Genomic DNA, 13938 nt, shown 5'->3' with positions numbered 1-13938 from the left:
GTGGCAGTCGTTGACCACGTCTTTCGGTTACATGGCCTCCCGACAGACGTGGTTTCTGACAGGGGACCCCAGTTTGTGTCCAGATTTTGGCGAGAGTTTTGTAAATTACTGGGGGCGACGGTCAGTCTGTCCTCTGGGTTTCATCCCCAGAGCAATGGCCAAACTGAGAGAGCCAACCAAGATTTGGAAAGATCGTTACGATGTTTGGTCTCCAAGAATCCCTCTTCCTGGAGCCAACAACTTTCCATGGTGGAGTACGCCCACAATACGTTACCAGTGTCATCCACGGGCCTATCTCCGTTTAAGTGTAGTGTAGGGTACCAACCACCTGTTTTTCCTAGTACTGAGTCCGAAGTCGCGGTCTCCTCCGCCCACGCCTTCATCCAGAGGTGTCACCGTACTTGGACGAGGGCCCGAGAGACTCTCCTCCAAGTGCGGGAACGCACCAAGGCCAAGGCCGATCGCCACCGCTCAAGGCCTCCCGTATACGTCGTCGGTTCCAAAGTGTGGCTTTCTACTAAGGACATTCCGCTCCGCTCCGTTTCCAATAAACTGGCACCCAAATTCATTGGCCCGTTTTCTGTCACTAAGATCATTAGTCCAGTGACAGTCCGCCTCAATCTTCCTCCAGTGTACAGGAGGATTCATCCCGTTTTCCATGTGTCTAAAATTAAGCCCGTCTTTTTTGCACGCATTAATCCGCCAGCCCCGGTTCCCCCCCCGCCGCGACTCGTAGATGGGGAACCATCCTATTCGGTTCGTCGTATCCTGGATTCCAGGCGGAGGGGACGCGGATTTCAGTACTTGGTGGATTGGGAAGGTTACGGTCCGGAGGAGAGAAGTTGGGTTCCTGCTCGTGACATCCTGGATCACTCCCTTATCGATGATTACAATCGACAGGTAAGGAGTTCTGGGAATGCCGTGAGGCATTCCTAGGAGAGGGGGTACTGTCACGGTTGTGAATTCATTGTTTCCTCTGTGTCTCGTGTCATTGTTGTTTACATGTCTGTGAGTTTGCGGGAGTGGGCGTTGTCCCGCTCACGTGTTTGTTCAGTGCTCCAGCTGTTCGCAATCATCTCATTCCCCACCTCAGCTGATTCACATTACCGTTCCCTATTTATACTCACTCATCTCTCCATTCCAGTGTCCATCCGTTGTTTGCTGTTCCTGCGTGAATGTTCGTGTCGTCTTCCGGGTTGTCGTGTCTTCAGTGGATCCCTGTTGTTTCACCGCACCCGAGCACAGATCACCGAGCACCAGCACTCAGCACCGAGCACTAGACCATCGAAGTCCCTGTGTGTCCGAGTCTGAGCGTTTCCCCCTGTGTGGACCGTCCGGAGCTGTTTCCTGTTCGCGAGATCGCGACCGCACCCTGAGAGGAACTTTCATTCCTGAATTGTCCTTATTCTGTGTTGAGTTCCAATAAATATTGTTCACCTGCAATTGTTTCCAGTATTCTGTCATGACAGGTATAGAATAAATCATTAGAGTAATTAAAATCCAGATACATATTTTATTTGGTCGTAAAATTACGACCAGAGAGGGGAATGTGATGGATTTTAATTAATCAACTTTAATTAATCAACTAACATTTGTTTTTCTTGCAGGAATAACATTCATATGCTTTTAATGTGTCCAAACTCTTTGGGGAAAAACTTGTGACTGACTGTATGTGTATAAATACAGAAAGGGGAACTGAAACTAGACATGACTAGTTCGCAAAAACCTTGTGATAAGTAATCAGAGTTTGCTTATGCCAGTGACAGAGGGAAAAGGTTGGGGCTTTTGAACCAATTGAACCAATCATATTGAAGGTGACATGTTAGTCTTATTTGTTTTCTTGATTCTATAAAAACTGTTGTATATGTGTTTTTCGGTGGGATTCTCAATGGAATTTGTCTGAGATCCTCTGGCCTTGCTTCTTGGGAGAGATTCCCTGAGAACTGCTCGGGAAGATCTCCTGGCCGTGATTAAAGCATTTAAAGGACATTTGCAGGTCTGTTTGTCAATTTATTCCTGCGCAGGAAGCTAGTTTAGGCAGGAAGCTATTTAGGTAGGAAGCTAGTTTAGGTAGGAAGCTAGTTTAGAAAACTAGGTTTAGGGAAAACGAGTCAGAATAGCAGGTGATCTATAGAGTGGGGACGTCGGGGACGAGACCCAATAAATAGAGCCAGGTACAGAGTTGGGTGTCCATTTGGAGACACCCCAGATAGTTAGGTTTAGAGAAAATATCCACGACACTGAAAAGGGCGTTATTTCCGAAGAATCCAAACCACTGATCTATATAGATCAGTGATCCAAACGGACTGACTGACAACAGGGCTCCTGCTCACGGCTGCTCTCAACGAATACGATTGCTTTGAACCACTGTTAATATCACAATCCACTTCACGAGAGTAGACTGAATTCAAATCTCCCGCTTTCCCTTGATACAGATCCAAAGTCGACTTCTTCTTCTTCTTCTTCTTCTTCTTCTTATGGAGTTTTATGGCGGTTGGCAAACCAACTTTCGGTGCATTACCGCCACCAACTGGACTGGAGTGTGAAGCACTAATAATCGTTTAAAAATTAACAACGTAAACAATAAGGTTGAGAAATAAAAAATAAAATAAAAATTTAAAAAAATTAAATTAGTAAAGATTATATATATTTAAATGTTATATTATTTATACCCATTACTTTATATTCTCCAGTATACTCCTATTGCTTTAAAATATTTCATTATAACACTATATATTTTATCTAAACAACATCGGAAACGTAATGGCGGCGAATTTGAATCTGCGTCATCGCGCGCGCACACACACATACACACAACACACAAAGCCCTGAATGTGCAGCAACGGAGATTTGGAAAAATATTAATAAAATTAAATTATGGGAGAATAAGACAATGAAATAATGATCAAAATGAGCATCTATTTTCAAGACAAGATTAAAAGACTATAGCCTATGCAATAAAAAAGAATTCAATACAGGCCTAGCCTATGTAGGCTACTGTACATATTATTTAACCTTAAAAAAAACTCACTTTAACCCCCATATGCTTAATAATCTGTAAGGACAACATATTGAATAGATGCAGATTTCTGCAGTTATACCTTCTTTTCTTTTTCTAATTTCACAGAAAAAAATCTGTAAAATATTACTTTGTAAAAATACAGACAAGTTCCTTTTAAAAACGTAAAATTGATGTAAAACCAAAATACAAGCAATTACCTGTAAATTTAATAGTGGACCTTTAAATTACAGCAAATATCTGTAAAATAACAGGCATTCACTGTAATGACAAAACGGTAAAATTCTGTAAAAAAAAAAATACAGACCATACCTGTAAAATTACACTTTTTTTTACCATGTAGGCAACATAAATAAAAGCCCAAAATGTAGAAATTTACATTATTTATTTACTTAAGAACAATCAAATAGTACAAGAACAAAAAAAAAGACAAAAAACTGAACAGAAAAAAAAACAATTTATCTTTTTGATCTTCTCAGCTCTGTGAGCTTCGAATTGATAGATGTGCCTATCTGAGCTAGGCATCATGTATGACAGTTGCCAAAGTGAGATATGAGCTACAAAATGACCAGATCCTGCCATGAGCTATATGACATATCTTGTATGTACATATAGGGCTTATATGTGGATATAAAGAAGCAATACAGGAGACCTATATGGCCTGTATATGCATATATATGCACCTCAGTCATGCTTATATGTGGCATATATACGCATATATGCAGCATATATATTATCATATATGTGCATATATGCTGTATATATGCAGCATATATGTGCATATAAACTGCATATAGGTTTCATATATGCGCATATATCCTCATGTAGGTTCTTTCCATGTGGGCATACCCGTGTTTTGGTTTGAGGATGACTTTAGAATCATTAGGCCCAAACTCAATACAGGTAGCGCTCACGGAGAGCGCATGCAGGTCACCCACACGCTTGACTGAGGCGAGAGCCATCAGGAAGACGGTTTTGAGTGAGAGATATTTCAAATCTACAGACTGCATTGGTTCAAATGGGTCACCTTTCATGGCCTCTAGGCCTCTCTCAGCGAGCACAGGTTGTGCTGAGCCCAAACGAGAAGGCGTTTGGCCATGGTGTACAGGCTCCGAGATCTGATACCGCCCTGGCGGTTTATGTAGGACACCACTGACATGTTGTCCGATCGGACAAAGACGTGGTGACCCTTCAAGTATGAGAGAAAAAAATCCAGTGCTAGCTCGACTGCTCTCATCTCTAGACAGTTTATGTGTAGGCATTTCTCCGGGCCTGACTAAAGGCCGGAAGTTGGCCTGCCCTCGTACAGGACACCCCAACCGAGGTTGGAAGCATCTGTCGAGACTACTTTTAGCTTTGAGACAGTCCCCATGTTGACGCCTGACTGATACCAGTCGGCTGCCTTCCAAGGTTCCAGGGCTTCGATAAAGCCCTAGGTTACCCTGAGAGGAAAGTGACCTGAGGTCCACGCGCGAGACGGGACTCGGGACTTCAGCCAGTACTGGAGGGGGCGCATTTGTAGCAGACCCAGCTGAAGCACTGCTGAAGCAGAGGCCATGCGGCCCAGAATCCTCTGAAACATTTTGAGAGGAGTGACATTGCCACCTTTGAATGACGCCGCTAGGCGCTGGATGGAGAGCGCGTGCTGTGATGTAAGCCGCGCTTTCATTGACACAGAATCTATTTCTGTTCCCAGGAAATAAATTTTCTGGCTGGGTAACAGCGAACTCTTGGTCCAATTGATTCTGAGACCCAGATTCTCTAAATGACTGAGTAGCAAAACTTTGTGAGTCACCAGTTCTGTCTCTGACTGAGCTAGAATTAGCCAGTCGTCTAAATAGTTCAGTATTCGCATGCCCTGTTGTCTCAGGGGAGCGAGCGCTGTGTCCATGCACTTCGTGAACGTACGAGGTGCTAAAGACAGGCCGAACGGCAGGACAGTGTACTGATAAGCTCGACCCTCGAAGGCGAATCTCGAGAATGGCCTGTGACGGGGCGCTATTTGTATCTGAAAATACGCGTCTTTCAGATCCACTGATATAAACCAGTCCCCCGGGCGAATTTGTGCGAGGATTTGTTTGGTCGTCAGCATTTTGAACGATCGCCTCATAAGCGCTTTGTTCAAATGTCTGAGGTCTAGGATGGGTCGGAGACCACCATCCTTCTTTGGAACGAGAAAATAACGACTGTAAAAACCCGACTCGCTCTGTGTTAGAGGAACGGTTTCTATAGCCTCTTTTCTCAGCAGTTTTGCTATCTCGGCGCGAAGTAGATGTGCTACTTCGCTTTTCACCGTAGTTTCGACTACGGCGCGAAAGTGCGGGGGATTGCGAGCGAACTGCAGCGAGTAGCCTCACTTTATTATGTTTAACACCCATTCTGACACACCTGGGATGATTTCCCATGCTTTTGCACGTATGGCTAGAGGTAGAATGGTGTCTAGGCTCAGATCGTTGTGTACTAGGGATCCGGTGACCTGATTGACTCGTGCTTGTGACACTGTACAGCGCTTTGAGTTACGGTAGCCTGGTTTACACATGATACACTTGCCGCGAGAGCGGGGAATTGTTTTATTAATGGGAGCCCTAAGTGTGTGTGTGACACTGAACGGGCAGTGTTTATGAGTAGGGGTGAGCACTGAATAGTGGGCACAGTTCCTACATTTAAAACACAGTCAGCGTGAGCCAGATAAAAGACGGACATTTTGCTCTTTTTGAGATTTATATGGGTCGCCGCAAAAATGGCCTTTTGTGTGCAGGCGTGCATGTTGTGTAACAGGATCGTGTACTGCAATATAAACATCTCCAGTCGCCTCTAATGCGGGAACTGTGAGAAGTGTGCGTGAGCTCTTCAACGGTGGTCCGGCCGCAGCAAGACTTAACCGTCGTCGTTTCCCCCTTGTGGTCAGGAGGGCTTTGGATGCTCAGGGTTTAGCACAATCCTGGGCCTTGGTCCCCGTGGGGGAGGCGGTCTGCGACGGCTCGATGAGTGTGATGGCAAGCTTCAGCAGGCGGATGGTGCTGGAAAGCTGGCGGCAGAGGCGGCGGCGGCTTTGAAGTTTGGGCAGGCGGCTGCTTCTTAGAGCGGCCTGATGCAGAACTCGAGCACTTGGGCAGAAAGTGTCGCATAGCCTGTGATGCTTTCTGAGCTTCGGTGAAGCGCTCCGCGAAGCCCTTGACAGACGGGCCAAACAAACCAGATGGCGAGATCGGCAAGTCCAGGAAGGAGGATCTGTCCGCGTCCTTCATATCTGTTAGCGTTAGCCACAGATGACGCTCCATGAAGGTGAGAACAGCCATGTTTCTGCCGATAGCCTGAGCGGTGGTTTTCGCCGCTCACAAGGCTAAGTCAGTTGCGCTGCGCAGGTCTCTAAACGCCTCTGGGTCTGGACCGATCTCGTCCATAGTACGGAGAAGGTTGGCCTGAAACACTTGAAGCACCGCCATCGTGTGGAGTGCTGATGCAGCTTGACCAGCGGCGGCGTAGGCGCGACCGGTGAGAGCTGACGTAGTTCGACAGGCTTTTGAGGGGTGAGCGGCCTTAGACTGCCATCCTGCGGAGGGCGGACAAAGGTGCGTGGACACAGCCTCTTCGATAGGGGGAAGATGCTGGTAGCCTTTTTCCTGGGCACTGTCAACAACGGAGAGTGTAGAGGAGACTGAAGTTTTCAGCCTGGCAGAAAACGGCGCCTTCCATGATTTTGTTAGCTCGTCATGGAGTTCCGGAAGAAACGGGGCAGGCCTTTGCTGAGGGGCCTGGCGGCGCCCCCTGCAGAAACCATTCGTCGAGCCTGTTGCGTGCTGGTTCGTCGGGTGGAGACTACTCGAGGCCGAGGTCTTCCACGGCCTTCGTCAGCAGGCGCATAAGCTCCGCGTCCACAATGGCTCTCACCCCGCTGGTACTAGCCTGGGTTGAGGGGGCGGGGTCCGGAACGCTTCCCGAGGCGTCGAGAGAACAGCTGTCCTCGTTAGCATTGTCACCTTCTGGTCCACCGAAAGTGATGGGAACGATAGCGGAAACAGCCGGGCGCTGACCATCAGTGAAGAAGACAGGTGAGGGCGAGTCAGTGAGCGAGGCACGCGAGGATCCCACCGGCGTGAGCTTGCGTGTTGAAGTCTCCGGTGCTCTCTGAAGAGGATCATTCGCTGAAAGAGATGAAATCAAAGGGCAACCTCGGGTGTCACGGCTTAATATAGCCATGAGCCACGCCCATTTTGGCGGGCTGTGACGCGCGGAGGGCGTGAAACGCCCTCATTGGTTCGCATGTCACAGCTGCCTCTCCATAGGTTGCAGCAGTTGCCGCAGAGCAGCCAATAAGCGCGCAAGCCGTCTCGCTTAGGTCTGCTTGCTGCAGCAAGTGTGTTTTAAATTAAAGAAAAATTAAAGGATAATTTTTGGCTTCAATCTTCTCGAGAAAAGGGGTTTTCCCGTGGCGTAAGCTAAGGCTTACGCAACACGAGAGTACTCTCGAAAGGGAACTAAAGTCTGAATGTGTATTGTACTGAAATCCTACAGATATGTCACTTGCATAATAATTTGGAACATAGTATATATAGACTTCACAAGACCCCTGAAGGTGTCCTGTGGTATCTGGCACCAAGATATTAGCAGCAGATCCATTAAGTTCATTAAGTTGTGGGGTGGTAATAATAATAATTAGTTACATTTGTATGGTGCTTTTCTAGGTACTCAAAGTATTTTTACATATGGAAGGGGGAATCTCCTCAACCACCACCAATGTGCAGCATCCACCTGGATGATGCGACAGCAGCCATATTGCGCCAGAACGCCCACCACACACCAGCTTACTGGTGGAGAGGAGAAAGAGTGATGAAGCCAATCAGTATATAAGGGGATGATTAGGAGGCCATGATGGATAGAGGCCAATGGGCAACTTTGTCCAACTTTGTCCTCTTTTTCCGAAGGACATCCTGGGATTTTTAATGACCACAGAGAGTCAGGACCTCGGTTTAACGTCTCATCCGAAGGACGGTGTTTTTTGACAGTATAGTGTCCCCATCACTATACTGGGGCGTTAGGACCCACGTTAGGACCATCCAGGTACTGACCAGGCTCCACCCTGCTTAGCTTCAGTGGGCAACCAGTCTTGGGCTACAGGGTGAAATGGCTGCTGGTGCCTCCATGGATCAGATTTTGTTGGTCCAGCACATCCCACAGATGCTTAATCAGATTGAGATCTGGGGAATTTGGAAGCCAAGGCAACACCTTTAACTCTTTGTCATGATCCTCAAACCATTCCTGAACATTTTTTGCAGTGTAGTGTAGCATTATCCTGCTGAATGGCCACTGCCATCAGGTCAAAGTAACATCCACATGTCATGAATGCCAGGACCCAAGGTTTCGCATAACACTGCTTCCGTCGCTCTGCTTTCTTCCTAAAGTGCATCCTTCTGCCATCTCTCCCTCAGGTAAACCACACACTCTGACCATCGACCTGATCTACAAGAAAACATGATTTTATCAGACCAGGCAACCTTCTTTCATTGCTCCATGGTCCAGACCAGTTCTGACTCTCATGTGCTCATTGTAGGCACTTTGATGATGGACACTGACCAGTCTGCGGCTACGCAGCTTCATATGCAGCAAACTGTGAAGCACTATATGTTTTGACACCTTTCAGTCTTTCAGCAATTTGAGCTACAGTAGCTCTTCTGTTTGATTGGAACAGACGGGCTTGCCTTCGTTTCCCACATGCATCAATGAGCCTTGGGCACCATGACCCTGATGCTGGTTCACCAGTTGTCTTCCCTTGCACCACTTTTGGTTGATACTAACCACTGCATACCAGGAACACACCAAAAGACAAGCTGTTTTGGAGATGCTCTGACCCAGTTGTCTAGCCATCACTATTTGGTCCTTCAAAGTCAGTCATTCAGATCTTTTTTCTTGCCCTTTTTCCCTTTTTTTCCTAGCTCCCGAGCTCGTGAATCAGTATATTGTGCACACGAATTTGGGCACTGGTAAGGACAGTAAAGGATGCTGGCTCACTACACATTGGGACACAGATGACTCTATTTCTGGCGACGTAATAACGTCCTCATTGTACAACATCACTACATGATGTTTTATTAACAAAGTTTGTGAGGAACACGTTCAAACTCACCTATGTTCCTCGACAGTTTTCAGCATCCCTCCACCAACCTGTCTCCTCACACTCGCCTGGTTTCTTTCCTAACTAGAAATACAGGGGGATTATTCTGGGTTCGGGCCAAAATACAGAGCTCGGAGCTCGGATATCTGATATCTGATTATTTGTAAGTGTGAACTCGTGAATGGTAGGCTACTGCATTTATGAACAACAGCAGAGCTGATTTCTTTCTGACATTACTTGTAATGTTATTCAAAGTATTGATACTTTGCTTGTTATGTATACGTGTAACATTTCAGCCGTAAATAAATTATAAATGTTAACTAGATTGTTCATTACCTGCCTAGTGATGTATGTTTATGATGAATTATAATAAAATAATGGTCTGTATTTTTTAAATAATCTATCGCGTGTCATTATATGTTGTGAGTTTTCTCACATGATTTAAGTTGCACGCTTCAGAGCTTTTGTTAAGGGAACATAGTGAGCATGGATGCTCCCTGGTTTTCCCTGGTTTAAGTCCATAGTAGGTCTTCTTTTAGACAGGCAACCATATGTGTATACAGGAAAGAGATTGTTGTATGTTTATGTTTATATGTTTATTTTGAAATAAATGTTAAAAAACACACACACATGCCAGCAAGGCTAATATTTTGGCTACATGTAATAGTGGGTTAAATGAAAGTATAAAACTATGAATAAAAAAAATCAAATGTAGTTGGATATTTCTCAGGATGTCACCAATGCTATATGCCCTTTTTAAAACATGGCTGTCTGATTTGATGGCAGGTCATATTGGGCAGGTCTCGTTGAATGTTGTCAAACAGGCTCACACTACAGTGTCTAAAAACCAGGTTGGATGTTGAACCCCCTGCCATTTCCGTCTGCATTCTCTGTCTTTGAAGGGAGTATCAATTTGACTGCACTTGATCTGATTTGCAGGCATGAGAAAGGAATAATAAAAAAAAATGCAATTATTGACCAAGAGCAATATCAACAACAGCTATTATAAATTAGTAATAAGTAAATATAGATTTTGTTTTTAGCCAAATTTATAACAACTCTAATACTCTGTAATAGACTGATTTCATGTATTGAATTATGTGTTGAATGAGCATTTTATAAATGTAAATATAAGTATTTACCCGCAAAAAGAAAACGATGCAAGTCATTACCAGCCCATATATGGCCATGACTCCAAATGCGACCCACCAAACCAGGTGACTCTCGTGTTGACAGCGATCACGCCTTTTAACTGGGCTCTCTGTTGACAAACCCACACAAAAAGAGAAACACAAAATGTGACTTTAAACTGTACATTAAGTCATATTGGCAATTTTTTTTAATCAAGATAATGCTCATCTTTTTAGTCTTGTTATACATTAACAACCATTAAAAATATACCTTCAACAAACACAATAGTTTGCGGTGTGTATGGCACTTTCTTAAATGGAGGAGGATAGTTTATCTCGGCCTCACAGGTGTACAGGTCTGTAAAATTCGTAGTCACACCGAGCAGGATGAAACTGGTTCTGTTATCCATAACATTAACACTGAGATTGGCAGGGAAATCTGGGCTCTTGCTATTTATGTTGTTGGATGTATCATTTATCTTGATATAAAAGGAGGTGACTATGTCTGGGCCTTTAAATAATTTGAAGTCCATTTCTGTTGCACTGAGTACAGGGCAGGGCACATTAACATTGCTGTTCACTGCCACATGCTTAACTGGTGGGAGATTGCCTGCAGTGTAGAGAAGACAAAAGTCACATAGTTCCATCATTAACATCTCACAACATCTTAATGCATAGTATTCAAGCTTTCATTTTTCAAAACCTGAAATCTCTTATTGGTCTGGCACAATGTTAATTTACTATACTTATATTACATTATTTATTTTATACTTGAAGAAGATGTCTGATTTTGTAGAAGTGGTTATGGAATCCACAAATCACCACAGTCACCCATGTTGCAGCAGAAGATGGCTTCTGTTCTCAAGATCGCTCATAGGCTCTCTATGTATCCTATCTTACGGTTACATTGCTATTCCATTAAGTTATATGCACTTCTTTAAAAAAAAAACAACTATGGATATAAGAACAGTAATTTATAGTTTTGTTTTTTTAGCTTCGTGGTGGTCTGAATAACTTTATGTATGATGAATGTACACAGGCACTTACAAAATATAATTATGCCAGCATAACTAACCCGAAGAACCGTTTGACTGGTTTCTTAATTTCACAAATCTTTCATCACAACTTTTGCCTGTAAGAGTGGAGAAATGTTGTCATAGAGACAGTTTCTGTGTGAACAAACTGCTTTGAACCTCAGGGAAAGAGTGAATCATCTTCATGAGAGATCATTAAATCTCTCAGCACTGCATTTTCTCTTGTCAGATTGTCAGTGGTAATGCCAAACATGTCAGCTTGTTGCTAAATGTATAGAATATTTGCTGCAAGGTCCCACTTTATATTAAGTGTCTTATGTACTAACATTTAAATTAAGCATTTGATACATTGCATTTATTGTGTACATTGTGTTTTACATTGTATTTTTTTTTTACATATTTTTAAATACCTTTTTAATCAATTTGCATCTATAATTACACTGTTGACCCTTCCCTTACTCCTTAACCCACCCTTGAACCTAACCATACCACCAAACCTGTGTTTATCCTTACCCGTATCCCACCTCAAGAGCAGCAGAAGTGTTTTGTAATACAACAATTTTTTCACCTACTATAAGTGTGATCTGCGAAATGGGTTCTACCTTCATGCACTCAATTGTACTTTGTAGCCTCACAAATTAAATCTTTGTGGTAAAACTGATTGTACTGTAAATGAGTCTGACTGCATAATATTTCATTTATCCAATCCTCACTCAATCAGTTAGATTGTATTTTGATATTTAAGAAATCTAGCAACTCATACACTGGCACAAATGTATGTTGTTGCACAGATTTCAGTGTGACTGACATGTAAGGAAATGAAAAATATTTAAATTATAAAAAAAAAAAAAAAAACTGAAATTTAAATTTACACATACATAAATAACTTTATTTGCTTTTCCAATAGTCAAACATTTTCTATTTATAAATAAGACTTAATTTAAATCATCAGTTCTCTTCTGTATTGTTGTACTGTGTTGTTGAAAATCTTCATGACTAAGTGCACTTAACCACACTTCAGCAGCAGATTGTAGCGACAAAGTAGCAGAACATTATTTATTGTTAAACTCTGTGTATATTCATCATCCACACAAAAGGATATTATAGATATATTGAAAAATTGATGAGGAAGAAGATATGAAGCAACAGGTAAAGCACCAAGATTTAAAATGTCTTGTATTATTTTGCCGCTTATAAAAATGGTCTCGTGTTCATTTACAGGTTATAAACATTATGCATTTATGGCCTATTATGAGGTTTTTATTATATATATATTCACAAGACTCCACAAGACCTCTTAAGATTAATCTTCTTAAATATGATTATTTATTTATTTAAATTTGACTACTATAAGGGCATTCCCGTCAGCCCACACAAACTGTAGCCAGGGTGTAAACAAAAGATTTTATGGTATCTTGTTATTGTGACTTTACATTGCATAATTTCTACTTAAAATATGCACACTTTTCCTATGAACCGAGACTTCATATCAAAATGTAGACTTTAGTTTTTAATATTTAAGTTTGCCATTACAGGCCTTTCTGCTCAAAGCTGCTTGCAGTTATAAACCCAAGGACAATGATCTCATTGGTCCTGGTCACATTCCGTCCCATCCTAAATTAGGTTTTTTTTTTTCTTCTAAAAAATAAAAAAATTAAAACAATCTAAAAAAGGTACTAATTCTACAGTAACTGCTTTTATTCAAGTAAAAATGATTAAATATAACTAAATCAGCCATAATACATTAGATACATTATACTAGACTTCAGATACACAAGATAACATTAGATAAGACTTAAGAAAACAATGGAATATAACTTGTATGAGTGTCTATGTAACCCACTGTTATCACAAAGTTATCACAGAATCAAGATCTTACCTTTGCACATGCTCTGTGTTTCAGATCGGGTGCTATGGAAGAGACACAGACTTAAGAGGGTCACAGATGTCCTGAAAATCTCCATCTGTTGTATTCTAAGTCTTCACACAATGGAACTGCTGTTAAAAACGGCAGATCTGCCTTTCGTTTTGGCACTATGGCGTGCTTGTATGGCAAATTCAGCCTTCGGTGTAACAGAAGAACAGATCGCAAGCCAAACAGGAAGTTTCCATTTTCTCCTTGCACCCTTTGTGGTTGATGTTATTTGCATGTTAAGGTTTCATATAGTGCATTTGGTAGAGATTATCATGGTATCATACAGTAGCTGGTGTTTCCTTATTGAGGGGAGGTAGTAAAGGAGACCCCTGTAGGTGTTTTCTAGTAAACTGTCTGTTTGAGTATTGTCGGGGGGGGGGGGGGGTTATTTAGGGTTAAAGTGGGTTTGTGCTTGAGAGTAACAGATGCAGAAAGTGAAAGAGAGAGAGGGAGAGGGAGGAAGAAAAAGAAAGCCAGCTCCTAGAGGCTCTTCAAAGTTAAAATGACAGAAACATACACACCCTTGATCAGAAAAGGTCTTCATGCATTTTTTAAAAAGTGCATTAAAAGCATTTTCTGACTGTCTGGCTCCCAAGGTGACACATTCAAACACATGATGTGGGGGGAAATGCCTTTAAGCTGATTTAGTAAATCTTCATGTTTCCTGTTTTTAATCTAGCCTAAAACTGGGTGCACGTCAGAGGCAGTGCACTTTGTGATCTCTATGG

The 13938-nt window shown here is 42.7% G+C and overlaps 1 protein-coding gene across 1 annotated transcript; it reads right to left on the bottom strand.

The window, feature by feature from the left end:
- Positions 1 to 9734: 9734 nt before the first annotated feature.
- LOC311078197 (T-cell-specific surface glycoprotein CD28) lies at positions 9735 to 13574 on the bottom strand. Its single transcript, XM_084106913.1, has 4 exons — positions 13175 to 13574; positions 10533 to 10871; positions 10274 to 10392; positions 9735 to 10059 (listed from the first exon to the last, which is right to left on the bottom strand). The coding sequence occupies exons 1-4, from the start codon at positions 13257 to 13259 to the stop codon at positions 9958 to 9960; spliced, it is 645 nt and encodes a 214-aa protein (XP_083963039.1). The 5' UTR covers positions 13260 to 13574; the 3' UTR covers positions 9735 to 9957.
- Positions 13575 to 13938: the final 364 nt, after the last annotated feature.

Source organism: Abramis brama, assembly GCF_963993115.1.
Source record: "Abramis brama genome assembly, chromosome: 2".
Classification (NCBI taxonomy): domain Eukaryota; kingdom Metazoa; phylum Chordata; class Actinopteri; order Cypriniformes; family Leuciscidae; genus Abramis; species Abramis brama.
This window is presented reverse-complemented; position numbering and strand designations above follow the sequence as displayed.